This window comes from Podarcis vaucheri (assembly GCF_965113315.1).
Source record: "Podarcis vaucheri genome assembly, chromosome: 1".
In the NCBI taxonomy this organism is placed as follows: domain Eukaryota; kingdom Metazoa; phylum Chordata; class Lepidosauria; order Squamata; family Lacertidae; genus Podarcis; species Podarcis vaucheri.
Window position 1 is genome coordinate 89,123,585 of NC_138759.1, and position 27,492 is coordinate 89,151,076.

General features: G+C 47.7%; 1 protein-coding gene across 3 annotated transcripts; it reads right to left on the reverse strand.

Moving 5' to 3' along the window:
• Window positions 1–911: 911 nt before the first annotated feature.
• On the reverse strand, window positions 912–25,793 carry RUFY4 (RUN and FYVE domain containing 4). 3 transcript variants are annotated; one of them, XM_082238198.1, is made up of 12 exons: window positions 25,618–25,793; window positions 21,996–22,059; window positions 21,148–21,254; window positions 13,307–13,435; window positions 11,635–11,741; window positions 10,777–10,920; window positions 10,104–10,167; window positions 7,481–9,487; window positions 6,450–6,556; window positions 5,825–5,971; window positions 5,211–5,336; window positions 912–1,947 (listed from the first exon to the last, which is right to left on the reverse strand). In XM_082238198.1, the coding sequence occupies exons 2-12, from the start codon at window positions 22,039–22,041 to the stop codon at window positions 1,845–1,847; spliced, it is 3,087 nt and encodes a 1,028-aa protein (XP_082094324.1). In that variant the 5' UTR covers window positions 22,042–22,059; window positions 25,618–25,793; the 3' UTR covers window positions 912–1,844. The 3 variants fall into 3 exon arrangements, with proteins under 3 accessions (XP_082094324.1, XP_082094325.1, XP_082094326.1); XM_082238199.1 differs by lacking the exon at window positions 25,618–25,793 and adding an exon at window positions 25,098–25,579; XM_082238200.1 differs by lacking the exon at window positions 25,618–25,793 and adding an exon at window positions 22,978–22,995.
• Between the last annotated feature and the right edge of the window lie 1,699 nt (window positions 25,794–27,492).

Below are 27,492 nucleotides of genomic sequence, written 5' to 3' on the forward strand. Positions count from 1 at the left end.
TGGGAATTTGTGATGTCACTAGACCCTGCCCTGTGAGTTTTAGAGTTTGGGTGCTGCTGACTTGACAACTTTAGGGAAGGATCACTTGGGCAAAGTGGGATGGTAACCAAGTCATGTAAACGGCCCGTTTCAAGTGGTCAGCAGGAGAAAGATTTGTGCGCCTCCACTCCAGTTTATTGGGTTGATCAAATTGAAGCCCTGGTTAGGCATGTGACTCTTGCAGCTTCTTTCTTCTTTAAGAGTGAACAATAAAACTTGACATTCACATAGGTAAAGGACCCCTGACATTTAAGTCCAGTCGTGAACAACTCTGGGGTTGTGGTGCTCATCTCGCTTTACAGGCTGAGGGAGCCGGTGTTTGTCTGCTTCCGCAGACAGTTTTTCCGGGTCATGTGGCCTGCATGACTAAGCCGCTTCTGGCGGAGCCACAGCAGCGCATAGAAACGCTGTTTACCTTCCCACTGGAGCGGTACCTATTTATCTACTTGCACTGCATGCTTTCAAACTGCTAGGTTGGCAGGAGCTGGGATTGAACAACAGGAGCTCACCCCGTTGCAGGGATTCGAACTGCCGACCTTCCGATCGGCAAGCCCAAGCGGCACAGTGGTTTAAACCACAGCGCCACCCACGTCCCTCCTGACATTCACACAGAGAATATAATAGTGCATTTCAAATGCCACAGGTAGCTTGATCCACCAGCTTCTTCCCCCAGCCACCTTGTTTGCTAAAGTAAGGCATGGGGAGAGAGAAAGACTACATTTTAATGTCACCGTTTCTGCAGCAGCTGACACATATTGACACTTTTGTTGTTGATATGGATTCCTTTGCTAATATAGAGAAACAAAACACTACAAAATATATTTTATTGCACAAAAAAGGAAGGGAAAGAACTAGCACAAAACCCACCCAAATGATTTTCTTTGAAATTTAATTTCTGAATGCTCCACCCCATAAATAATCATTTCTTCCACAGCAATTACATGATTCAATTATGGATTCCAGTTTCCAATAGTGATCTTCAGAGTAAGAATAAAGTACAGTGAACTGGGGACATGACACCTGCCATCCATGGTGGTGATGGGGACTCCTCCCCTCCCATAATTCTTCCTGATCTTCCCAGCTGCCTTAGGAGTTCCCACCACCTGCAGTAGGAAACAGTACAGTAGGAAGCAAAATGCTTCCCTGGACTAGCTTGGGAATTCGGCGTAGCCACAGCATTATCCCACAAAATTTCTCCTCCTGTGATGCTGCTGAGAGAGAACAGGGCAACTGCTCATGAAGTCGCTCACTTTCAGATCCCATGTTTGCCAGCTTCCATATGCTCAACTTTAACGATGGACTCAAGTTCATTGGGACAATGCCCTTACCCATGCTTCATATACTTCCTGTCCCCAGCACCTCCAACCAACCACAGCAACTGTTTGTTGGGTCAACACATGGTATCCCGCAAAGGAGAAGTTTGGGAAATATTCAGCTGCAGGGGCTGAAGGCAAATGGCTGAATCTGAGTGCCTGGCTGCATGCCTCACAGAAACGCCAGATAAAAACAGACTTCTAACTAATAGTGTTGGATCTGGAAAGAATGAGAGATGCTCCTACACCACTGGAACCCGCTGAATATTTAGAGTCATCCCTGATACAAATTTAATTTCTAAGCCGTTTATCATGACAATGTCCCTGACTGCCACCATATGCTCCTCTTCATTTGGAGGAGCCTGCAACCAATGCCCAAACAGAAGTCACATCCATTCCCACATGACACTCAGGGAGGGAGCCATTTTCTGGACTTGCAGTGTCTGTACCACTGGGTGGAATGGGCTGCCTTGCTGAGCCCTCTGAGTCTGGTCAGGTGCCTTGGCCATTTCTCTTCTGGTAGCAGGGACGGCAGCAGCGCTCCTTGTGCCCGCTGCTCACCGAGCAGGCATGACACACCATGCTCCGGCACAACCTGAGAAAGCGAAGGAGAGAGGGCGCACAGGAAGCCACTTTGTTAATGTTTATTAACGACATGTATGCTTATGCTTTATATAATGCTTCTTAAAAATATGTATCATATCTCTCCAATTCTGTTCTGTCCTTTTATTTTTGAAATTAAGTAAGTAGTGTTTTTAACCCAGTTGGACTGAAAATGTAAGTCGTGAGCTTTAAAGAGCAAAATTTGATAAGAAATAGTTCTAGTCCTAGTGACAGCAGGGCAACCCGAATGGAACAGTTACCTTTCTGTATGTGCCTGCATGAGAGAGAGTTCCCTTACAGTGGGCTAAGAAGCAAACAAGATTTGCTGTGCGTGTGAACTGTGATGCAAACAATCTGCATTCTGCTACTTTTAAAATGCAGAAGCTGTGGGCCTATGCAAATGGAGGACATTCCCATGCAAGTGGAGAGAACAATTTCAAGACAAGTTAAATCTGGATCTTGACAGAGAAGAAGGCTGTTTTCACAAGTCAGTTGGCTTTATGGATTCTATGGGAAAGAACTTTTGTTCGCCAGGCTATGTGACTATAAAAACAGATCCCTCTTAATGCCAATTTGGAGAAGCACCAATTCACAAAGTGGATTGCAAATTTGGAAAAGAATTGCACAACAGAGATTTCAAAAGGTGAGATGTAGGGGCAAAGGAAGGCTAACTGGCACTCGGTGCAGGGCGGGGGGGGTGGCAAGCCGCCTGGCGGTACATGCACCATATGTACAGCACATGCACATGTGCCATATGTACGGTGCATGCGTGGCGCCACTACGTGCTGCGCATGCACCGGCAGGCGATTTGCCGACAGTGGTGCTTGAGTGCCGTATGGACGGCGGTGGGATCCTCTGCTTGTGGCTGTAGCTCTGAGAGTGCTGGAGCTGCAAAGCCGCGGGTAGCCGATGGGCTAGCAGGTAGGTTTGCCTTGTGCGCCACTTTGCAGCTCCCCCCTTTCCCCGGCTCACTGTAGGCTTGGGAGTCACGGGGGGTGGGGCAGAATGTCACACCCGTCAAGATGGCACCTGGAGCACGCTGCAACCGCTGTACCTACCTTGCGTCACCTCTGGCAAGATGTGACTATGGCACTTCTTTCTCCCGCCTTACTTCTTTTTCCTAATTTTATCAGGCTCCTTTGCCAGGACACTCTTTTCTGTATGTACTTCCTCACTCCTTGGTGTGTGTGTGTGTGTGTGTGTGTGTGTGTGTATTAGGGTTAGTGTGCTAGGTTGAGTAATTCCTTCACTTTAATCTCTATTTCTCCTTTTCAGTGTTTTTTTTCCACAAGGGTGAGAACATCCAAAGCTGTGTAACATTTTGTTAGGCAACAAAGTTTTGGACTTTCATTTTTGGTCTGGTTCTTTGTCCATATATTCCCTTGCAAAGGAAGACCTCAGGTTTTGGTCTGGTTGTTTATCTTTATATCATTGTATTCCTTTTTCCGAAGAAAGCATCCTATGCTGTGCATTTCAGGCCTGATCAATTTTGGCAAGCAGAGCAAAGCTGTTATTTAAAGTTCACTATCCAGTTTTATCCCCAAACTGGAACAACCTGACATAAAGGGCAGGGCTAAAAATCCAGACCTGCTCTGAATAGTCATGATAATGCACTACACGCATTATGGCTAGGGGTCTCAAAAGCTGAAAGTGGCCTGGTCCTCTTGGATCATTGACAGGACCTGTCTATAGATGCCTCTAGACACAATAAGATGGCAGGTGGCTGGCATGTCACCAGCACTGAACTTGCAGAGCATCTAGATGTCCTGTAAACAAAGAGTTTATACAAGTTTTTAAAGGCAAGGGCAGGAGATTTAAAAAGTAGAGAGATGATAGATCTGATTGGGGATGTGTCCCATCAAGTTAGGCCCTGCCACTCCATCACCCCTCTTCTACTGCTAGGGAGCTGGAGACCCTTCATTAGTAAACAGCAGCTGCAGAAAGGAGAAGTTGTGATCCAAAACAAGACATTGTGGTTTTTAGAAACAAGTGAGCATGGGAAGAACTGACGAGAAATGGGAAACATCACGTGAGACACAGCCTGGGCACCTGAAATTGTTGACAGCTAGCTTTCTCACACTATGGGATGATGGTACAAGGAAAAAGATACAAAAAGAGGCTTTTGAGATGGAGAGGATATGAGAGTGTGGCTTTAGGGTATTGCCACTTAATTTATGATGTGCTTGTTCACTTGTTTCAGGTGAAAAGTCCGAGTTGATCAGAAACTGAATATGAGCTGTGGTGCAGCTGCCTAAAAAACTAATGCAAATTGAGGCTGTAGTAACAGAAGCATGGTGCCTAAATCTCAAAAAATGATCAGCCCTTTTTTGCATCTGAGTGCCCTTCAACGATATGCTTAATGTATCTAATATTACCAACGGTCCAGAGGTCCCTGCATGCAAAAGGACACACTGGGATGTTCCGTCACTTGATGGTGTCACATTCTCACCTAGACCAAAGAGACCCATCTGTACCCATCTGTAGGGGTATTCTTCACTGGGGAGGGCCATTCTCTGGTTCACCCCCCTTTTCCCACATGCTGTGGGATCTAGTAGGGCAGAAAAACAGAACAGGGGGAGGAAAAAGCATAATTCCTGGCTAAAGTTCTGTTTATCCTTGACACACTTGCAGTGCTGGATTTACATATAAGCTAAACAAGCTATAGCTTAAGGCCCCACTCTCTTGGGGCTCCCAAAATTTTTTAAAGAAAAAAAAACTATTTCCAGAATATAAGATAAAAAAACAAATAAAACCTACACACAGCAACAGTGGTAAATAAATGGTCCATAAATTACCATGTAGTATATATTCAACACAAAAAACAGTGACAATTTGTTGTTGACAAAGGACAGCTGGACATATAAAGGGCCCCATTACCTTCAGTAGCTTAGGGCCTCATCAAACCTAAATCCGGCCCTGCACACTTGGTCCTCCTCACAGAACGCAAGTTATTTCTTTTATGCAGTGGCTCCCCATTTGTAGAATGTTCTCCCTGAGAAGGCTCGCCTGGCGCCTTCATTACATTGAACCAGGCAAAAACACACTTCTTCTCCCAGGCCTTTGGCTAATTAAACAGCCTATGTCATTTTAAATGTATTTGTGGGAGAGGGGCTATTGGTTTGTTCTTGTTCTTATCATGTATTTTGTGTTTTCATTTTGTATTTTTATGTTATGAACTGCCCTGTGATCTTCAGATGATGGGCAGCATATAAATTTAATTAATAATAACAACAACAATAATAGCACAGATGTTACCTGCACTGGTATCGGCGCGACATGAGCCTGAAATCCTTTTTGCATTGAACACACACCCCTGGGTTCTGAGGAGCTGGAGTTGTGGAGGCAATGCCTTCTGTCTTTTGCCACAGGGCATCTTTTTCCCTGAAGAAGAAAAGGGAGGACAGAGAAATTTACCTTTTCTAGCTCTATAGGCAGCTAATGACCGCCACCAGCCCATGACAAAAGATGGAGCCTTTTAAGAATTATAGATCATCTCTTGTAGCCCATTGTCAATTCAAGAAATGCACTCAATGTGTTTTACAAGCTGACCCTCTGCAGTTTGAAGTGAGTACCAATGCAGCTCACTCCCAGGAACCTATACATAAGATTGCAGTTGTATTGATCTTAATAAAATGAATACTACGCTTTGTATTGCTATTCTGTGGTACTTGGATGTGTGTTGCTCTTTATCACTGAGCTGCAGCTGAGGATTCCAGCTGGGAAGATGAGACTCTGGCTGGTCTCTAGCTTATCTAGTGTGTTTTGATCTTTGTGGGGTCCCCTCCCCCCAGTCTGCATTTCCAAAGCCAGCAGCATGAAGGGAGTGCGGCTCCCTTCTCCTCTGCTCCTCATGGACTCAGTTTACTCACCGTAGTAACTCCAGCAGTTTTCCTTTCATGTTGCAAATGGTCTCCCCCTGTTCTGACAGCTCCCCTTTGTACCTCTTCTCCTTCTCTTCCGATTCCTGTCGGCTTTTCTCCAGCAAAAGCAGCAACTGTTCTTTTTCCTGCTGAGACCTAAGCAGGAGGAAAGGAAACTACTGAATACATACACACTGTGAACATCTGTTGTTTCAAACCACTTTAATTGCAATGGCCTGTTTCAAAGAATCCTGGAGTTTGATAATATATGATTTCTTCAGCATTTCCTTAACACAGGACCAGGAGCACACGAAGGGCACTCACAATTCTTTCTTTGCAGCTGAATCACCTGACATTTTATGACATCAGGTGATTGACAGGTGACTGGCCAGATCTAGTTCCCTATCCCTGCTTTATAGAAGCACAGGAAACTGACTTACACCAAGTCAAACCAATGGTCCATCTATCTCAGTGCAGTGACCGGTAGCAGTTCTGCAGGGTTTGAGGCAGGGGTCTTCCCAGTCCTACCAGAGATGGGATATGAACTCTTCTCCATGCAAAGCACCTCCTCCCTCCCTGAGCTACAGTCCTTTCCTTAAACCTACCATCCAATGAAATAGGCTCATGCTCTCACCGGCTCAGCTGCTCCATCAGCTGCATCATTGTTTGTTCCTTGGCAGCAAACATTTGCTTTGCTTGCTGCACATCAGCCTTCATTTTCTTCAGATGGTCAGTTAGACACTGAGGGGAATCAGATAAGGGGGGGGGGAGCACAATAGAAAATCAGTGGGTCCCAGTTAGAGAGATCACACAGACCCAGGAGCTTGCAACTGTGGGGGTATTGCCAAGGCTTCAAATTTGACAGCTGCATTTTCAAGGCTGTAGCAGCACCTGCAAAATGAAGTTGCTGGGGGCAGCACTCCTTCAGAAAATGCCATTGGTAATGGACTGCTAAACTCCAGAACTTACTTAGCTGCTTTTTTTTTGCCCAGCACTCTAAATGAGCCTATATTTTTGCTCACAATACTTTCTGGCCTGGAGCTTCACCAGCACACCAGGACTTTGCATAGAAGAAATGGTTTTACTTTTTTTCTGATACACACACTGTTTGTTCCTGTCTCCAATGTTCCCCCCCTTGAAATAATGCTACAGAAAAACGTTGCTTTTAAGTTAACGGTTTGATTTTATTTTTGAAAAAATAAATCAGAATTAGGGGATTGGTTTTTAGAGACCAAATGTTTAGTTTCAATTTCCAGATTTGAGTATTGAAATTCAAGTTTTGTCACATAAATTTGAGGATTGCCTAAAATCTGAGTCCTAGATGAAACTCTAGATTCACCCCAAATTTAAAAGTTCAGCACATGACATATAAAACTCAAACTTCATAGTTATTTTGACTTGCCATACATGTGGGCTAGTCAACATGGTGCCCACCATATGTGGCTGGACTCCAACTTCCAGCATCTCTGGCCATTGGCTACACTGGCTGGGGCTGATGGGAGTTGGAGTCCAACAACTTCTGGAGGCCACCACATTGAGACTTTCTCTCACTGGAGAAGAGGGATGCCAGTTGCAGGCAGTGCCTCCATATGGTCAGGATCAGTAGCACACCATTTCTCAACTATCATGTATCTTCACATTGTACATGGAACATGAGTCCCTTACCTTCCCATGGGCTTCTGCACTAGGCTTAGCACCGGCCCCTTTCTTGACAGGACTTGCCGCATCTTGCAGCCCATCGACCTGAAGAAACTCTGTGTTCATTGGCCATGGCCCTGCTCCTCCATGGCTGTTTTCCTCAGCGATGCCCCTCTTCCTGACCAGGTCCCTGCCTTTTTCATCTCTGGCCCCACAGGCCGAGTCCAGCACAGTGACAGAAGGAGGCCATGTCCTCTGTAGAGCACCTTCCTCCCTGGGCCATTCCCAGCCCTGCTCCAAGTCTTCACTCAGTTGCTCCGCAATGTTTGTGGCCCACATCTTCTCCTGCTCCAGTTGCTCCACTTGATTTCTCAGCTGTAGGCACTCTCCCCTGAGGGCTGAGGCCACTACTTCATTTGTCTCCTGCAAGGATGTCTGTTGTGCTTTGCTGGTGGCCTTGAGCTCCTCCAGCTTGTTCCGAAGCTGTGTAGCCTCCTGCGCCCGTCTGTCCAGAGCAGAAGCCATGCTCTCAGCTTGCATTACCAAGGCCTCTCTTTCTTTGAGGGCTTGCTGCAAGGTGGCCCGCAGCTGCTGCCTCTCCTCTTGCAGTGTGGCCACCTCCTTTTCAAAAGTTCCCAGCTGGTTCCCTAATTCCTGCAAAGTCCTTTCATGCCTGGCCTGCTCCTCAACAGCTTGAGCTTCCAGCTGAGACTTCTTGCTGGCCGCTTCCTCTAAATGAGCCTCCAGCGTAGTGTTTTTCCCCAGGGCGTCCTGTAGCTGGGCCAACTGGCTATTCAACTCTCTTTGCAAACCCTGAGCTGCTTCTTCCTTGACCCTTAGGGCCTTCTCCTGCTCCTCCAGAGATGTCCGGAGAGTGGCAACATGCTCCTGACATGCCGACAGCTCCTTCTGAAGGTCCTGAACCTCTAGTTTTGAAAACACCAGACTTTTCTCCTGGGACACCAGAGTTTCCATAAGAGTCTCCTTCTCCCTCTCTAGTACCTGTATCTCAGCAAGGCTCCTCTCCAGTTTCCCCTTTAGAGGACCCCATTCCAACATGGCTGGATGTTCTTCCCTTTCTGCTGGCCTGCAGCTCATGCCTTCTGGCTGCTCCTCATTCATTCCCAGCTGGCCACCTTGGCTTTTCCAAGCTACCGCTTGGGCTTCCCACTTCTCCAAGCTCTCTTCGCATGCCTTCAGCTTCTCCTGTAGGCCCTGACACCGAGAGACCAGCTGCTGGCGCCTTAACTCTTGGGCCTCAATGTCTGCCAAGTGCTTCCTCCTCTCTGCCTCCTGAGAACTCAGCCTTTGCTCTGCCTCCTCTAGAGACCTCTCGGCGGCATCTCTCTTGGACCAGGCCTCCTGGCATTTGCTAGTCAGGTTGGCAACCTTGTCCTCTGCCTCCCTGAGGGCCTTGATGGTTTTGGCCAACTCCTGCTGCTGTTTTTCCTGCTCATCCATCTTCTCCTTGTGTTGCTGCTCATGTTTTGCCCGCTCCTCTTTCAGAAGCTGGTTTTCCTCCAAAAGGGCTAGTCTCAGAGATGCATTCTCCTCTTGTTGCTGGGCCAATTTTTGCCGCAAAGCAGCAAGCTCCCACATCAGTGTTTTGAAGTCCTGCTTCCACTTGGTGTCACCTTCAGTAGGTGGCCTCTCCATCTTTCCACACAGGCAGTGATCTGCCTGATGAAGCAGAGAACACCGTTCCTCGATGGAAGAGATGCTTCCTGGCTGCTCTTTGCTCAGCTTCTCCACTTGGGCCTGCAGCTCACCATTTCCCTTTTGCACCTCCTTGCCAGCAGCTGGATCTGCTTCCATAAAATGACTCAGCTTCAAGAGAGCACCCATCTGCAGCAGACTGTTCTTCCTGCTTCTCCAGATCCCAACCCATTTCTCCATTGAGTTTTCCAGCCCAGCAGTGAGTCGATCATCAGCAGTTGGCTCAACAGCATGTTGGTCACTAGTGGTTCTTGGCGAGCTCTCATGAACTTTGGTGGCCCCTTGGTGGTTCCCGCAGTCTCTGTTTGAGTTCCCAGCCTATGGTCAACAAACACATAAATTGTTTGGTACAGAGTGATGGGATCAGGCTGGATCCTAGGAAATTAGAGTATTATCAATGGGTGCTAGATTCAAAAGTTGGTTCACAGCCAGGAATAAAGGCCTCTAAACGACTGTGAATTAAAAAAGTGAACAAGAGGCTGAACAACAATCTAAGGTTTGCAAAGTTAGGAGCCCCCTCCCTTTTTAATGCGAGGTAAGATAAAGAGAGACACAGCATTTGTAAAGTAATGAGGACAGGTCTTGAAGTGCCCCCAGAGTGTTTAATACAAATGTACCCTTTCCTCTCTTAGTGTGAGCTCCACAAAACTGGCTCTGCACATCTGAGGTGAGGAAAAGCCAGCTGTGGAGAGTGTTGATTGGCTACAGCCCATGCCACCACCAAGACATGTTTCCCTAATCCAGGAATGGGGAACGAGTGACCACCACAGCCCTCCTGTGTTTGGGCTGGGAAGGGGTTGCAGGTTCTAGATCCATTTTCATGACAGGGAAAGGAAAAGCTCTCAAGGTACACCAGTGATCCAAAATCATTGCTGGGGTCTTAGGGCAGGAAGTATTTTGCAACGGGATAGGCAAGGAAGTGGGGAATATGTACCTCAGAGGATGCTTCCTTCTGCTGGGAGTGCATAGCAGCTGGGTTGGAACATCGTGGCAAAACCCTGGAAGAGATCAAAGCAGCGGATTTGCAAGGATGCTGATGATATCAGTATTAGTGTCTAGAGATACACTTAGCCTGTACTAGAAAGTGGGCTTTTGGCAGCTCCAGCTCTCTGGGATCAATTACTAACCAAAATCAGACAGGTGTCTCCCATGATGATATTTAGGTGCATAAATGAAGACATTTTTGTTTAGGAAGGCTTTCCCAGAGGTGTAGCCCAGTCATTTATGGAAGGCCAATATTATGAAATTGTTTTGTTATTTTTAGCATTTGTATGGATGTTTTCACTGTTTTAGTTTGCTGAACTGATTCTATTAGTGCAGACCTTGCATCTCAGTACTTTTTTCTGTTTCTACGAGGTTTACCACTTCCGTGGCTTTATGCTGTGAAGCCGCCTGCAAAATAACAGAAGCTTAGCAGTAGCAGAACAAGACCTGAACCAAATGCTCTGGTGTGAAAAATTTAGAGGAGAGAAGAGCACCTTCTGCTGGTGACAACATGCAACAAAGCCCTTCCTCTCGCCCGTTTCCTTTGACTGTCTTACTCAGAAAGCTCAGAGTGGGGAGGCTGTATCTGCATCCATGGAAAATACGCAGCGCCTGCTACTCACTCAGAGACCACGGGCCACGCAGCATCCAGGTCTCCTCTGCGCAGGGCCAGGTGAAAGGCCATGCCATCCAGCTCATAGAGGAAGCCCAAGATGTCTGTCCACAGCTTTCGATCCAAGAAAGGGCTGCGTGCGTAGTACCACTCACTGCAAAGAGTAAAGCATAAATACATACATAGCAGAGACTTTAAGCAAACTCATTGTGTTGGGGATCTCTAACCTTTTGGGGCCCAGGTGCACATTTGGAAATCTAAGAAAATGTCCTGGGTGCCAAAAAATGCTCATCTCACAGAGGAAAACTGGCGATGCTCAAACCTCCCCCCACCCCAAACCAAACAATGACAGCAACAATGGGAAAAATACCTACATGAACCTCAAAACAAATAACGCAGAGATAGAAAAGCAGCTGGCCCATATAAATGCATACGTAATTTTGTAATGCAGTTATCTTAAAGTTTGTTTTTAAAAATGTTTTATATATTCCATTTTTACTAAGAAATGTTGCATGCTGTTTCAGAAACATTTATTGGGAGGTGGTTTATAAATCCTTAAATGAATGAATGAATGGAAAATAATAACAACCACCACCTGCCAACTTTCTCTAAGCCATAGAAGTCTTACTATTTTGAAGAATAAAAAACTGGGAGGGACAGAGAGCCTTGGCAGCTACCAGGAGTGTGTGTGTGCATCTCAGGGCACTGTGGTGCCCACAGGTGTCACCTTGGAGATCCCTGTGCTATCCCAACTTCCCCATCATTTTGCCCTTTTCTTTTGCGCTATGAGGATAGTGTGCAACCTTGTTTTCCTGCATCGCAAGCTTCCTCTCCCACTGCCATGCCACTTTCACCTTCAAGCTCTTACCTGATGACTTCTGGCTCCATGAAACAAAGCTGCAAGGTCTCCGCCAGCTGCCGATGGACCAGGCAATAACGAATGAAAGCACGGCCCTTCCCCACAGCTGTTTTCAGCTACCAAGGGAAACAGATTCACATTCAAAGGTGGGAAAGCCTTCAAGAGTTGCCTTATTCATTAGGTGATTCTTTATTGACACCATCGCTACCTCATCTGGCCTGGCATAAATTCTGGGTTTTGGGGTTCAAGAGGAACAACCAAAGGGCTATGCCCACTGCCCCTCTGCATTTGCTGCCTGAGGCAGTCACCACACACTGCCCAATGCTAGGGCTGGCCCTGAAAATATGGCATGATTTCCCTGTGATTATTCAGCAGTTCTTTTATATACTATTTATACTAATATCTATGCTCCTATGCAATCCTTAGTGGTTCATTAAAAACAGCCCACTAAGAAATACATGTCCATGTGCTTAATTGTAGATAAAAAACAAAGAATCATAGAATCACAGAGCTGTAGAGTTGGAAGGGACAGCAAGGGTCATTCAATCCAACCCCTTGCAATGCAAGAATCTTTTGCCCAATGTGGGGCTCAGACCCATGACTCTGTGATTAAGAGTCTAAAGCTCTGCCAACTGAGCTATCCCAGTATCAACTGAGCTATCCTGTTATGGGTGTATGGTTCTTAACATTGAAAAACAGTGCTGTATTATTAAATTAGTTTTGCATAAAGCACAGTAAGATGTGAAAGAATATGTGAACATCCCAGGTGTAAGGCACACTCGAGCCTTCCCCAACCTGGTGCCCTCCAAATGTTTTGCACTACAACTCCCATCAGCCACACCCAGCCCAAGGCACCAGATTTAGGGGAGGCTCCCTTATCAAATAACCCCTAAGGGCTGTTTGCCCTTGTTAATATGATCATCCTTTTGATCACTAGAACAAATGATGTGCAGCATCTCCCTGATTCCTGGTCCCTGCTCTGCAGGATCTCCTTCCAATGAGAAGCACTGCCTGAGGCAGACCCTGTTGACAAGAGACAGTGCCATCACATTGTACCTCTGGGTGGGGAGCGTAGCCAGGAATGGGTACATGTGAAGAACTGGGGAAGGAGAAAGGGAGGCATGGGCGTAGCTGGGGGGGGGCAGGCTTTATATTAGGGGGGCAGAACCAAGTTATCGGTGATGCAGTTGGTCAGTTTGATAAGTATTTTTCTTTATTTACTTGATTGGGGGGGGGGAGCTGCCCCCCTGGCTATGCCCATGTCTCCCTTTCTCCTTCCCCAATCCTTCACATGTACCCATTCCTGTCCCCAATGCTCACAAATTGTGGAAATTTATCCCCACAGAGGTGTATCTGGAACATTTATTGTGTAGTTTTTGTCATACACTGAAGGTGCAGCTCTGGCCTCTGACAACGCAAGATGCAAATTCGAGGATCCACCCAATTCTCTGGACTGTTTTAACAGTTTTGTATCTGAAGAAGTGTGCATGCACACAAAAGCTCATACCAAGAACTAACTTAGTTGGTCTTTAAGGTGCTACTGGAAGGAATTTTTTTATTTTATTTTTCGCATTGTATTTTAAAATGGTTGTAACCTACCATGGAACCACATAGTGAAGGGTGAGTAAGAAATCGAATAAATAATAGTGGCGATACCATTAATAGCATCAGCCAATCTTACTTTGTCGAGGGAGGTGACATGTTGCACCCCTGCATGAACACCACTGTGCAGTCTGGTCAGAACTCGGCTCAGGAAGTCCCAGTAATCTTTCCTTTGCCCAAAGAGGTTTCTCTTTTCTTTCAGATCATACTATAATGACCAAGCAGAGGCGGGGAGGGAGGAATGATAATGGCATTGTTAATTTTTATTTACACATCTGCATTATTTCTATCCCACACCCAACAATTAAAAATGCTGAAAACGTTGGCAGCATTAAGATACATTCAACAGTGTAAACAAGTTTTGATGGATGCGATAATAAAATACTGAATGGTATAGTGGTACCTCGGGTTAAGCACTTAATTCGTTCTGGAGGTCCGTTCTTAACCTGAAACTGTTCTTAACCTTAGCTAATGGGGCCACCCACTGCTGCTGCACAATTTCTGTTCTCATCCTGAAGCAAAGTTCTTAACCCGAGGTACTATTTCTGGGTTAGTGGAGTCTGTAACCTGAAGCGTCTGTAACCCGAGGTACCACTGTATATTTTTTGTTAAATATGAAGGGATTTATGATATGTAAAATGAACCATGGAAAGAAAAGAAGGGAAGTCACTAATATCTTAAGGATGTAAAATGAGAATTTTAAATTGTAAAACAGAAAACTTAATAAAATTATATTGGTACCTTGGTACCTTGGTTCTCAAATGCCTTGGTACTCAAACAACCTGGAACCCAAACACTCAAACCCGGAAGTAAGTCTTCCAGGTTGCGAACTTTTATCAGGAGCCGAACGTGCTCAGTTTTGAGTGCTACACTTCTGTTTTGAGTGCCACACTTCCATTTTGAGTGTTACGCTGAGGTCTGCCAGTATGGTGTAGTGGTTAAGAGTGGTAGACTTGTAATCTGGTGAACCGGGTTCTTGTCTCCGCTCCTCCACATGCAGCTGCTGGGTGACCTTGGGCTAGTCACACTTCTTTGAAGTCTCCCAGCCCCACAGAGTGTTTGTTGTGGGGGAGAAAGGGAAAGGAGAATGTTAGCCACTTTGAGACTCCTTCGGGTAGTGATAAAGTGGGATATCAAATCCAAACTCTTCTTCTCCTCCTCTTATTTGTGTTTTTATGGTTCTTTTGTGTTTTTGTGGCTGTGTGGAACCCATTTCAGCTACTGATTGATTGTGTGTGTCAGGGGATGATTAGCTGCTTGTGCTTAAAATTGTGCTCCCTCAGAGTTTGTGCGGCTCCACAAACCTCTGTGTGTGACAGAGCTCCTCAGACATGTCTGCTCTAGTCACTCGTAGAGTCTGACAGTGGCTGCCTGCGGAAGCGCTTCCAGCAAAGAAGCTCCTTAACGGAAACGCGTCTCCTGGACTCACGACGTGGCAGTTTCCGGCGAAGCATGGGTCTCCCTATGGTTGCTTCTGACACCTCCCCGCTGTTTTCGCTGGACGTGTCTCTCACCCCTTCCTCTCCCCTGCTAGTTCCTGCCTTGGCTGCTGCGTCTCTCTCAGCATTCCTGAGATCCTCCTCCAGAGACCCCTCGCTCCCCCTGCTGGTCCCTGCTTTAGCTGCTGACTCCCTCCCAGCCTCTGGGAGCCCTACCACCTCCCTTTCCTCTGATGTCAGTTCCCTGACATCCACCTCCCCTCCAGGGCCCCCTTCCCCCCCGCCCCTACTCTCTCCTCTGGGCGGTGAGGAGCTAAAACCCCGAAAAGAATCCTCTTCATCTTCAGACGTCTCGAACATTTCCCTCCATCGGTCTTCGTTCCGGCTCGCTGAATCCTCCTCCGCCTCGGAATCAGAGAACCCCTCCAACTCTTCTTCTTCGTCGGTGGTGGCAAAGTATTCCCTCCGGAACCTCGCCACTGGCTGAGGTTTACGAGGGAATCTCTGATGAAAAGTTTCTATCAAAACCTCGTCATCTACATCCTCTGCCATGACCCAGGTGTTTTCCGACTCCGGCTCCCCTTCCCACATTACCAAATACTCTACTTGATCTCCCTTCCACCTGGAATCGAGAATCTCCGCTACATGGTAGCTGTGTTCCTTTTCCTCCATAGCTGGTCCCCTATTGACCCTCCCTTCTCTGTCCCCTTTATATGGTGACAGCAACGACCTGTGGAACACTGGGTGCAGCTTCATGTGGTTCGGTAACCGGAGTCTGAAAGCCACTGGGTTGACCTGCTGCGTGACTTCAAATGGGCCCAGCCTTTTGGGTCTTAACTTCTTACAACCCCCTTTGAATGGTAACCCTTGGGTGGACAGCCACACCTGGTCCCCCACCCTAATGCTTTCACCTTCCCTTCTGTTTTTGTCTGCCTGCCTCTTATATTCCTCCTTAGCCCTGTTTAAGTTAAGTTGGAGCTGGCGATGGATCGCTTCCATTTCTTCAACGAACTGTTCTGCAGCTGGAACGCTCCAGTTCTCCCCTTCCCCCCCTGGGAAGGCTCGGGGATGGCACCCGTGATTAGCCAAAAAGGGGCTCATCCCCGTGGACACGTTCTCTGCATTGTTGTAGGCAAATTCTGCCAACGCCAGCTTCTCCACCCAATCATTCTCTCTGTCATTCACATAACACCTCAAATATTGCTGGAGGACACCATTAGCTCTTTCCGCCTGCCCGTTGGTTTCTGGATGACGGGCAGTTGAGAAATTAACCTCTACATGCAGTAAGCTCATGAGCTTCCTCCAGAACCTGGAAGTAAATTGTTTCCCTCGGTCAGAAACCACCCTCAAGGGGGCGCCATGCAGCCTAAACACATTTTCTACAAACAATTTAGCGGTTTCTTCTGCTGTGACCGCATGTGAGCAGGCTATAAAGTGGGCCATCTTGGTTAACAGGTCTACCACAACCATGATGGCTGTTTTCCCTCTGGACCTTGGCAGATCAGTCATGAAATCTATTGCCACTGCTTCCCATGGTCTTTCAGGCGTGGGTAGTGGTTCTAATAAACCTGCCGGTGCCCGCCTCTCCCCCTTGGCTCGTTGGCATTGGTCACACCCTCTCACATACTCCCGCACATCTTCCCTGACCTTGGGCCACCAGAATTCCCTGGTAACCAGCCACATGGTTTTGTGTTGCCCAAAATGCCCTGCTGTGGGGCTATCGTGCAGTTGCTTGAGTACCTTTTCCCTCAATTCCCCTTCAGGTATATATAACGCTCCCTTGTAGTACAACGCCCCGTTTCTCTCCTCAAAACCCCCGGGTTTGTCTCCCTCCCTCCTGAGACCCCTGAGTTTGTCCTGGGCGTATTCATCCTGCACCGTTCCCTCTACCAGTTCCCTTTGCCCCACCAATGCCGCCCCACACACCCAGCGGTCCTCTGGAATGACATGGGTCTCTTCGGGTGCTCCCTCCCCCTCCAAATATTCAGGTTTGCGTGAGAGAGCGTCCGCCCTAACGTTCTCTGGGCCTGGCACGTAACAAATCTCAAAGTTAAATTTGGAGAACTCCTGGGCCCATCTCAACTGCCGTTGGTTGAGCACTCGCGCAGTTCTCCAATACTCTAGATTCTTATGGTCCGTGCACACTTGCACCTTATGTTGTGCACCAATTAGCAGGTGCCTCCATCTCCGGAAAGCCTCATGAATAGCAAGAAGTTCCCGGTCGTACACCGTGTAGTTCCTCTCGGATTTGTTCAGCTTTCGCGAAAAGAAGGCACACGGTCGCCACTCTGACTCCTCCTTCCCCGGCTGCAGAAGAAGCACCGCCCCTATGGCTCTGTCAGATGCGTCTGTTTCGACCCTCAGCTTTTTTTTGTAAATCCACATGCAGAAGTTGTTCTTCAGAGGCGAAGGCCCTTTTCAGTTCCTCAAACGCTCGCTCCGCCTCCGCCGTCCAAACAAACTTCTTTTTACTGCTGAGACAGTCCGTGATGGGCGCCGTCAGGTGGGCGAAGTTTCGGATGAACTTACGATAAAAGTTTCCAAACCCTAGGAACCTCTGCACATCCTTCTTGGTTTTGGGTGTTTTCCATTCCAGCACTGCTTGAACCTTGCCGGGGTCCATGGCCAACCCCTTGTCTGACAGGCGGTACCCCAGGAATTCCACCTCCTTGGTATGAAACTGACACTTCTCCAGTTTCACCCACAGCCTGTTGGCTTGCAGCCTGCTCAACACTTCTCTGACGTCTCTCACATGTTGCTCCTCATTCTCCGAATACACCAACACATCATCTAGGAAGGCCACGCAATTCTTGTAGAGCAAAGGCCCCAGTACGTGGTTCATGAACGATTGAAAACACGCGGAGCCTGTTTGTAATCCAAAAGGCATCACGAGATATTCAAATGCCCCCAAAGGGGTGAACATGGTGGTTTTCCATTCATCCCCTTTCCTTATACGTATCAGGTTGTACGCCCCCCTTAGGTCCAGCTTTGTAAAAATCTTTCCCTTCCGCACCCTGGTCAAAATATCATCAATCCTGGGCATAGGAAAAGCCGCCGGCTCTGTCACTGCATTTAACCGCCTGAAATCACATACAAGTCTCGGCTTGTCCGTGTGCTTTTTATCCACAAAAAACACTGGGCTACCCCCCGCTGCCTTGGACTCTCTGATGAAGCCTCTCTTCAGGTTCTTGTCAATGAACTCTCGCAACTCCTGCATTTCCCTGTCTGACATGGCATACAACTTGCCTACAGGAAGCTGTGCTCCAGGGAGTAAATTGATCTGGCAATCAAAGGGCCTATGTGGGGGTAGTTGGTCAGCTTCCTTCTCGCTGAACACGTCGCTGAGATCTGCATACTGTGGTGGCACCTTCACCTTCTCCATTACTTCAGTCCCTGCTAGGGTGGCTTGGGCCCCTGCTGAACCCTTTTCCCCCCTGCAGTGTTCTAAGCAATGTGCTGAACCGAAGGAAACCACTCTTTGATGCCAGCCCACCAGCGGATCATGTAGGGCTAGCCAGCTCATTCCCAAAATAATGGGAGCACCTCCCAAGGTGGCCACATTAAACGCTATCAGTTCTGTGTGCCTTGCCACCCTCATTATCATTGGGACGGTCTGCAAGCTGACTCCTCCTCCCAACAGTTCCCTGCCATCGATCGTGGTCACCTGCAGGGGGTTGCTTAAAGGGACCGTCTGTATCTGGTGTTCAGCAGCAAACTCCTTGCTCATAAAATTGCAGGAGCTGCCTGAGTCCAACAGCGCCTTTATTTTTAGGGGGTGTCCATTTTGCAGCTCTAGCGACACTTCAATCACTAGAGCAGGTCGAGGAGCTTCTGGCACGGGCACTTTCACTGCTCTTTGGCCTGGCTGCAGTGCCCCGACTGTGGCAACCAGGCGTTGGCTTTTACCTGCTCCGTTTCTCCCTGCTCTCCCCCCTCAACAGCTCCCACCATCCCTTGCCATTCCTTCCTCTGTGGGCAGACTCTGGCAAAGTGGCCTGGCTGTTGGCAGAGATAGCATTTCCGGGCCCCTTTTCCCTCCTTCTTAGCCCCCTCACTGGGCTTTGAAACTGCGCGCGCGCGGGCTGTTCCGACTTCCATCGGCTCTGCCGGCGGGAAAGCTGGCTCAGGAATGTCTGGAATGCGGAACTCCTTCCAACGTTCCCCTCTCCCTTCCCGCCTCTCCAAGGCTCTTGCCTCCTGGCGCGCTCCAATGGTCAGCGCAGATTTGGTTAGCTGATCCATAGACACCGCCGTGGGGCTCCGGGACAGCTCGTCTTTCACAGCCGAAGAAAGACCTTCTTCAAATAGCATCTGAATGGGTGCCGCCGATAAATCCCACCCCAATCTGTGAATCAGCATGGTAAATTCAGTCCAGTACTCACGGACAGATCGGCTTCCCTGCTTGCAAGCCATTAGCTGTCTGCGCACCACCCCTTCCTCAATATCGCTGGAAAACATGATATCCATTGCACGAAAGAAATTCATAGTGTCCTTTAGGATATCATTGTGCGTTGCCATCAGGGGTCGAACCCAGTCTCGCGCCCCCTTCTCAAGATGCCCAATTACGAAAGCAACTCGCGATTCCTCATCAGGGAACTCATCAAACTGCACGTTAAGGGCATATTGCATCTCTGTCCTAAAGGCATGGTAATCCTTGGGGTCCCCCCCAAACTTCTGCACCAATCCTGGTACCTTTCTGGGGAACTGAGTGGTTCTCCCCTTCTTGTCTGCATCCTGAGCCCTTCTCTCCTCGAGCCTCGCCGTCTGCAGCGCAAGTTGGACCTCCAAAGCTTGATACCTTTCTTCCAAGCTTGGACCAGCTCCAACCCCTGCCCCTCCGGTTCCGGCTGGGTTGCTCATGATGCTTTCTCCTGCACAGGCAGCGTACAGAGACTGTCAGACTGCTGTCAGGGGATGATTAGCTGCTTGTGCTTAAAATTGTGCTCCCTCAGAGTTTGTGCGGCTCCACAAACCTCTGTGTGTGACAGAGCTCCTCAGACATGTCTGCTCTAGTCACTCGTAGAGTCTGACAGTGGCTGCCTGCGGAAGCGCTTCCAGCAAAGAAGCTCCTTAACGGAAACGCGTCTCCTGGACTCACGACGTGGCAGTTTCCGGCGAAGCATGGGTCTCCCTATGGTTGCTTCTGACACCTCCCCGCTGTTTTCGCTGGACGTGTCTCTCACCCCTTCCTCTCCCCTGCTAGTTCCTGCCTTGGCTGCTGCGTCTCTCTCAGCATTCCTGAGATCCTCCTCCAGAGACCCCTCGCTCCCCCTGCTGGTCCCTGCTTTAGCTGCTGACTCCCTCCCAGCCTCTGGGAGCCCTACCACCTCCCTTTCCTCTGATGTCAGTTCCCTGACAGTGTGATTGCAGTCCATTGTTTATGCTTTCATTTTATGGATCAATTGTTTCATTAGATAGCAAAATTCATGTTAAATTGCTGTTTTATGGGTTGCTTTTAAAAGTCTGGGACGGATTAATTCATTTTGCATTACTTTCTTTGGGAAAGCGCACCTTGGTTTTGGAACACTTTGGTTTTGGAACGGACTGCCAGAATGGATTAAGTTTGAGAACCAAGATACCACTGTATATTAAAAAAAAAACCCTATTAAAATGCAACACCAATCAATAAAGCAACAAGAAGTTACACAAATGTTTCAATTGCCACCAGTAAAACAACAGAAGAGGATACACAGTAACACCACTGTAAGGTTCCATGGATTAAAAGTGTATGGATCCAAGAAGCCTGAGAAAATGAAGAAGTCTTCACCTGCCACTGGAAAGAGGCTAAGATAGGCTCAAGGCCAGTCTCTCTAGGGAGGGGCATCCACCAAAAAGGCCCTTTTCACAGTAGCCGCCCATCACACTTTCAAGCCTCCCAAGATTTTAGGGTCCAGGTTTGTTCATGTGGATGTTTTATTGCTTTAAATTGTTGGCTTGCCTCTGGATACCAGTTGCTGGGAATTGCAAGCAGGGTGACTGCTGCTGCGTACCGGTCCCGCCTGCAGGTTTTCCATGGCCATCAGGTTGCCTATGGTCAGAAGAAGTTGCTGGACTGGATGGACCTTTGCCCTGCTCCAGCAGGGCTTGCCTTGTGCTCTGACCTTCTTGTAAGCTGCTCCGAGCGTTGTGACTGCACTGTGTGGGCAGGGCATGCATTTGCTTTTGAAAGAACAATAATAGCTAACTAAGTTAGGCCCTTTGGGTTCGTATTAATGGGCTACAGTTGCAGCACAGAAAAAATAGAAACGAACAAAAAACCTGCCCTCTCGGATGCTCATCACACAGCTTAAGATGATACAACCTCGAGGATCACCCACACTTTGCTACAGGATGCAGCAAAGGTTCATGGGAAGAGCAGCACCAGAGCAGGGCAGCATGAGTCACATGCTGCAGACTTTGGGGGTGCACCAACTTAAGCTGCAGTTCACACAATGTCTGCTTCTATCACATCATCAACCCAAGTCTGTTAGAGGTGCCTTACCTGCAACAGGAACTCCAGCTGGGCACAGAATTGTTGCAGCTCCCGACTCCCGTCTGTCACCGGTAGTCCCTGCTCCTGGTAGTTTTTGTTTAACTCAGTCACGGTATCTAGATAAAGAAAGGGGTACAATTAAGCCACATTCCAAAGCATTAAATGTTCCAGCCCTGCTACCCTACTACGCCCTGTAATGAAGGGCAGGACAATAGGTTTATAGCCAAAATAGCATCTCCGGGAAACAAGAGGGAGATCATAGAATCATAGAGTTGGAAGAGAGCATAAGGGCCATCGAGTCCAACCCCCTGCCAAGCAGGAAACACCATTAGAGCACTCCTGACATATGGTTGTCAAGCCTCTGCTTAAAGACCTCCAAAGAAGGAGACTCCACCACACTCCTTGGCAGCAAATTCCACTGTCAAACAGCTCTTACTGTCAGGAAGTTCTTCCTAATGTTTAGGCGGAATCTTCTTTGGATCCATTGCTCCGTGTCCGCTTCTCTGGAGCAGCAGAAAACAACCTTTCTCCCTCCTCTATGTGACATCCTTTTATATATTTGAACATGGCTATCATATCACCCCTTAACCTCCTCTTCTCCAGGCTAAACATGCGCAGCTCCCTTAGCCGTTCCTCATAAGGCATCGTTTCCAGGCCTTTGACCATTTTGGTTGCCCTCCTCTGGACACGTTCCAGTTATCTGCAAGCATTGGGGAACCCAGAGATTTGGAGGTGCACATGATAGTGCACATGATAACTGGAACACAAGAGGGGAAACACCCCCAAATCATGCTTTGTATGCATGCGCTCACACGGAGGAAAGGGAAGAAGCACATAAGAAAATCATGTGCACTTACTTTTTAAGTCCTTGACCACACGAAGAATCTCTTTGTCGCTGGCCATAACTCTGCCTCAGCTTGGCTACAAAGCAAACAACCATTCATGAGGAGAGGGGTGGAGAGCCTTTTTTGTCCCCTGAGCCCAAGTGTAGCAAGGTTAAAGGTAAAGGACCCCTGGACAGTTAAGTCCAGTCAGAGGAGACTATGGGGTTGCGGCGCTCATTTTGCTTTCAGGCTGAATGAGCTGGCATTTGTCCACAGACAGCTTTCCGGGTCATGTGGGCAGCATGACTAAACCACTTCTGGTGCAACGGAACACCGTGATGGAAACCAGAGTGCACGGAAATGCCGTTTACCTTCCCGCTGGAGCGGTACCTATTTATCTACTTGCACTGGTGTGCTTTCGAACTGCTAGGTTGGCAGGAGCAGGGACAGAGCAACGGAAGCTCAGCCCGTTGCGGGGATTCGAACTGCTGGCCTTTCGATCGGCAAGCCCAAGAGGCTCAGTGGTTTATACCACAGCGGCACCCTGGGCAACAAACAAACAAAAAACAAACAGGGGGAAATAAGCACATGGTTGGCTATTACTTGCAGCAATGCTCCACCATGCTCATGGGAAGGCAATATATCATGCTAATGACATTTGATGGTGACTAGCACTACTGCAATGCTAAAGGAAAAACCTGGTGTGCGTTTTCCCTGCATCCAGAAAGGACCCAAGATTCTGAGCAATCATTCCTTCCCTAAATACACAAGGAACTAAAGCAACTAGTTTCAAGTGGCCAGAATTGACCCAGGCTAGGCCTTTCACAAGGATGTCATCTGCAACTGTCGTGGTATTTTTTGTAGCCTTACCCAGCCCACAATACAGCCATTTGCTTACAGCTAACACTGCTTCTGCTTCTTTCTCCACACATTGCCCCCATTTCCCAGGCTGTGTATGCTCCATACATTTAAAGCACCCCCCTAAGAATCATGTGAGCTTTAGTTTAATACTCACATAGCTACATTTCCCAGGATTCTGGGGAGGGGAGAGAGAGAGAGAAGTGTTTTAAACATACTTTAAATGTAGGCATACACTTTTCTAAGGCATCTCTGTGACTTTTTCCATACAGTTCACCCATAAAGCCCACCCCCCCAGGGCTGTGGTGAAGAGGTCGACTAGGGAACCTGAGCCTTGGGTCTTTTGTGCTGGGGCCCAGACCTCCTGCCTCCTGCCTCCTGCCCACACTTTTGAAAATTATTATTTTTTCAACATTGCTTACAGGACAGCTAAGAATACTATGACAAAGCAGACTGCTGGTGAAACCCAATCACTCACCCTTGCACATGTTAATAATTGAATGGAATGGGGAAGGAAATTGTGTGTGTGTGTGTGTGTGTGTGTGTGTGAGTGAGAGAGAGAGAGAGAGAGAGAGAGAGAGGGACTGTAAATGCATTTTGTGTAATCGTTTTTACACAGCTTTTAATGTCTGAGAGAGAGAGAGAGGGAGAGACAAAGAGAGTCACATCTATTCTCAGGACCAACTCTGGAGTGGGAGGAGAAAAACAAGAACACCACTCCCAAAATTGCTCTAGAAAGCCAAACAAACATGCCATTCCTCTCCAGCCATCTAGCACACTTTTCTACTCATAGCTTTGCCTGAGAAATGCTGGCCACACAATAGCAACTGCTACCTGTTTCTCTCCTTTGCCAAAACAGTTGGTACTAAAACGAGTCTTGTGTGCAGATACATGAATTTCCATATGCTCTCATGCAAAAGTTGAATAGGTCCCAGTTCTAAAGATTCTCTTACATCTAAGCTGAATATTCCCTGAATATTCCTGAATCCGTGGGGTGTGGGTCTACACTGTGACGTGGTGGGCCCTGCCTCACAGACACCTCTTTGACTTGTTTTTTTTCCTGCAACGAATTGAAAATAGAATGCTTCAAGAAACTTGAGAACTAGCCACGGTGTCTGCATGAGATCTTCAGCTTGAGATATCAGGGCAGATTTGCGAGTTTTATGCAGATGAAGCCTGCCTCCTGGAACCCCTTGGCCCTTTCTCTGATTTCTCTGCCCTCCTTGGACAAAATCCCACCACTGAGCATGGCTACCTATGTCCTTCTGTGTAGCCAGAGGACTGGAGCTCCCACACATACCTGGTCTGAGAGACTGGATCTCAGCTGAGCACTGCATTAAGCGCTGGCCTCTGTCCTGGTGCCTCAGGACTCATCTGTTTGAGCCCAGGGGCATCTGCTGGCAGCTTCCTCTTTCCTCTGCAAGTCATTGCTTCCCAAAGGCAAAGCATATGAGGAAATCCCCCTGGATTCCAGGCAAGGCAGCAGGGGAGGAGGCCTCATCCAGCAGCGCCCTGCCCACAAGCTACTGTTTCTGGAGTTTAGCTTTACAAGCAGTGCCATATTTACGTATAAGCTAAACAATCTATAGCAGGCTTCCTCAACCTCAGCCCCACAGATGTTTTCGGAAGGACCAGTGGTCAGGGATGATGGGAACTGTAGTCTCAAAACATCTGGAGGGCTGAAGTTGAGGAAGCCTGATCTATAGCTTAGGGCGCCACTCTCTTGGCCCCCCCAAAAAATTTAAGGGGGGGAACTGGATGTACATTTCCAAAATCTAAGATAAAAAACAAATAAAATAAAACCTACATACATCAACAGTGTTTTGTGTTGCATAGACTCCTTAATAGCTTAATAATTATTTCACTATTAATATACTTCTTAACATGAAAAGAATGCAACCCGCAGCGGCACGTCTGCGCACATGCGGGTTGTGATTTGCCACTTCTGCGCATGCGCGTGATGTCATTTTGCACGTCTGTGCATGCGCAAGCGGCGAAACCCAGAAGTAATCCTTTCTGGTACTTCCGGGTCGCCGCAGGATGCAACCTGAAAAAACGTAACATGAAGCAAACGTAACATGAGGTATGACTGTACTTCTTCTTAATTGTATTTCTGTTCAACAATTACTTTGATAAAAGGCATATTTTGTTATGTGCAAATGGCCTTAGATACCTATTAGGTCCATAAATTACCATATAGCATATATTCAACACAAAAAAACCAGCGACAATTTGTAGTTGACAAAGGACAGCTGGACATATAAAGTGCCCCATTACCTTCAGTAGCTTAGGGCCTCATCAAACCTAAATCCGGCCCCGCTTGCAAGCCCCGATTCAAATGCCACAGCGCGGCATTCAGCCCCCTGACGGGCAGCCTCGCAGAGAGGAAAGGGAGCAAGACGCCAGGACCGAAAGAAGGGCAAAGCCCTGCTGGTCTTTCTCTTTCTCTCTCTGTTCACACACACGCTTTCTCTTTCTCTCTCAAAGCCGGATGACTTGTGCCCTTGTGCCAAAGAGGGGGAGCATTTATCCGGTGCTCAAAATTGCACAGGAACCGAAACTGACTACACCGGAGATACAAACTTCAGACAAGCCTCTTGCAACTTTCAATGAAGGAGTCCGAACAGTGGAAGATTATTTGCGGGGCGAACGGGTTGTGTGAAAGCGACAGGGGGCTCCACTCTCCCGTGTAAACACTCTCCCGAGCGCAGGCGTTAGGGTCACAATATGGGGCCAGCACTTCGCAACGGCTTGTTGTGCGAGTGTCCCTCGTAGGGCAAAGCGCTGCGAGACTCACCCTCCTGCCTTCGCTCTCCGATCCTTGGCACAGGAGAGGAAAAAGCAGACTCCGCCTCTCCCGATCTGTACCTGAGGACGGAAACCAGGAAGCAACGCCCACCTTGGTGCAAGGCGTTCCAGCCAGCGCCTTTTCCGCATCTGGCGCTGCGGGCGCGCAGCCACCAAGGCTTCCCCTAAGAGGAAGGGCCAAGTCAAAGAGCCGTGTGTGTGTGTGTGTGTGTGTGAGTGTGTGTGTGTGTGCGCGCGCCTGAGCTGGCAAAACTGAGGCTCTCGACGATGCCGAAGCTGGTTACAAGTTCCCAATTCCTCATTTGCTCCAAATCTAAAAGAAGAAGGAAAAGTTCATTACGTCACATTGAACTCCAAAATCAGCTTTGGGGTTCCCCCACATCATATATCTCTAGGACTGGGGGTGAAATATACTTTGAGTCAAGAGTGGATTTCATGCTCTTTATTCAGCTTATAGTGGTGAGGAGGAATGAATGTCCCCTCAAAGTATCTGCTTTATATACATTATTTACACAATGGGTTGCACGTGAATGGCTAATTCCGGAATTCTCCTGTAGGCCAATCAGGTTGTGGATTCACTTCCATCTGGAGCCGGATTCGGTGGCTCCTGCAGACCAGTCATACTGCTGCATTGTTCTAGGACCAATCAGACTGCTATATTCTGAATCCTATTGTTCTAGGACCAATCAGACTGCTGCATTTTGGATCCTATTGTTCTAGGACCAGTCAGACTGCTGCATTTTGGATCCTATTCACTCAGTACATAACAGGGGGACTCTCGACTTCAAGCCCATGGGGGTAGCCATGTGATGGGGGGGGGGCGGCGGGCAGCTGTCCAGATTTATGTATAAGCTAACAAGCTATAGTTTAGGGCCGCACTCTCTTGGGGGCCCATAAAAAAAAACCAAAGGAAAGAAAAACTGGATACTTCTTCTTAATTGTATTTCAGTTCAACAACTACTTTGATTAAAAAAAAAAAAATGTCCAGTAGCACCTTAGAGACCAACTCAGTTTGTTCTTTGTATAAGCTTTCGTGTGCATGCACACTTCTTCAGATACATGCATGCACACAAAAGCTTATACCAAGAACAAACTTAGTTGGCCTCTAAGGTGCTACTGGGCAATTTTTTTATTTTTTATATATTTTGACTGCGTCAGACCAACACAGCCACCTACCTGAATCTAGAACTTTGATAAAATACATATTTTGTTATGTGTAAATGGCTTTAGATACCTTTTAGGTCCATAAATTACCATATAGCAAATGTTCAACACAAAAAAGCGACCATTTGTTGTTGACAAAGGACAACTGGACATATAAAGGGCCCCGTTACCTTCAGTAGCTTAGGGCCTCATCAAACCTAAATCCGGCCCTGCCCCCCCCATTATTATTGAAAAGCATTGAAAGTACTCAAACATCTGAGGTTCTGCGCCCCACCTCCCCCGCAGAAGCCTGCCCCCTGCAATGTCCTATTTACGGGGTATTTTCACCCGTGATTTCCCAAGAAAAGCTCAACAACTTGATTTCCTTTAGAAAGCTCATGTTCAAGCCCAGCAATAATGCTCTTCATTCCAAATTCTGCTTCTGCAACACTCATGAATGTGTGGTGACATCACAATAAAAAAGTAAAAACTGGAATTCCCATCCCAAAATATGCTTCAGGCTGCTACAGATCATACACACCTGCATCTTAGAGAGACTCCTCTTTGTAATGGTGTTCAATTCTGCCAAGCCCAGAGCTTCCTCTGGGCACAAGGCATGGTCAAGCACATCTATGTACACCAAAATTTGCCAAGAAATGTACCAAAAATACACCAGAGGACTGGGGGAAGCCTACCCCAAGATATGCTTTGGGGCACAATA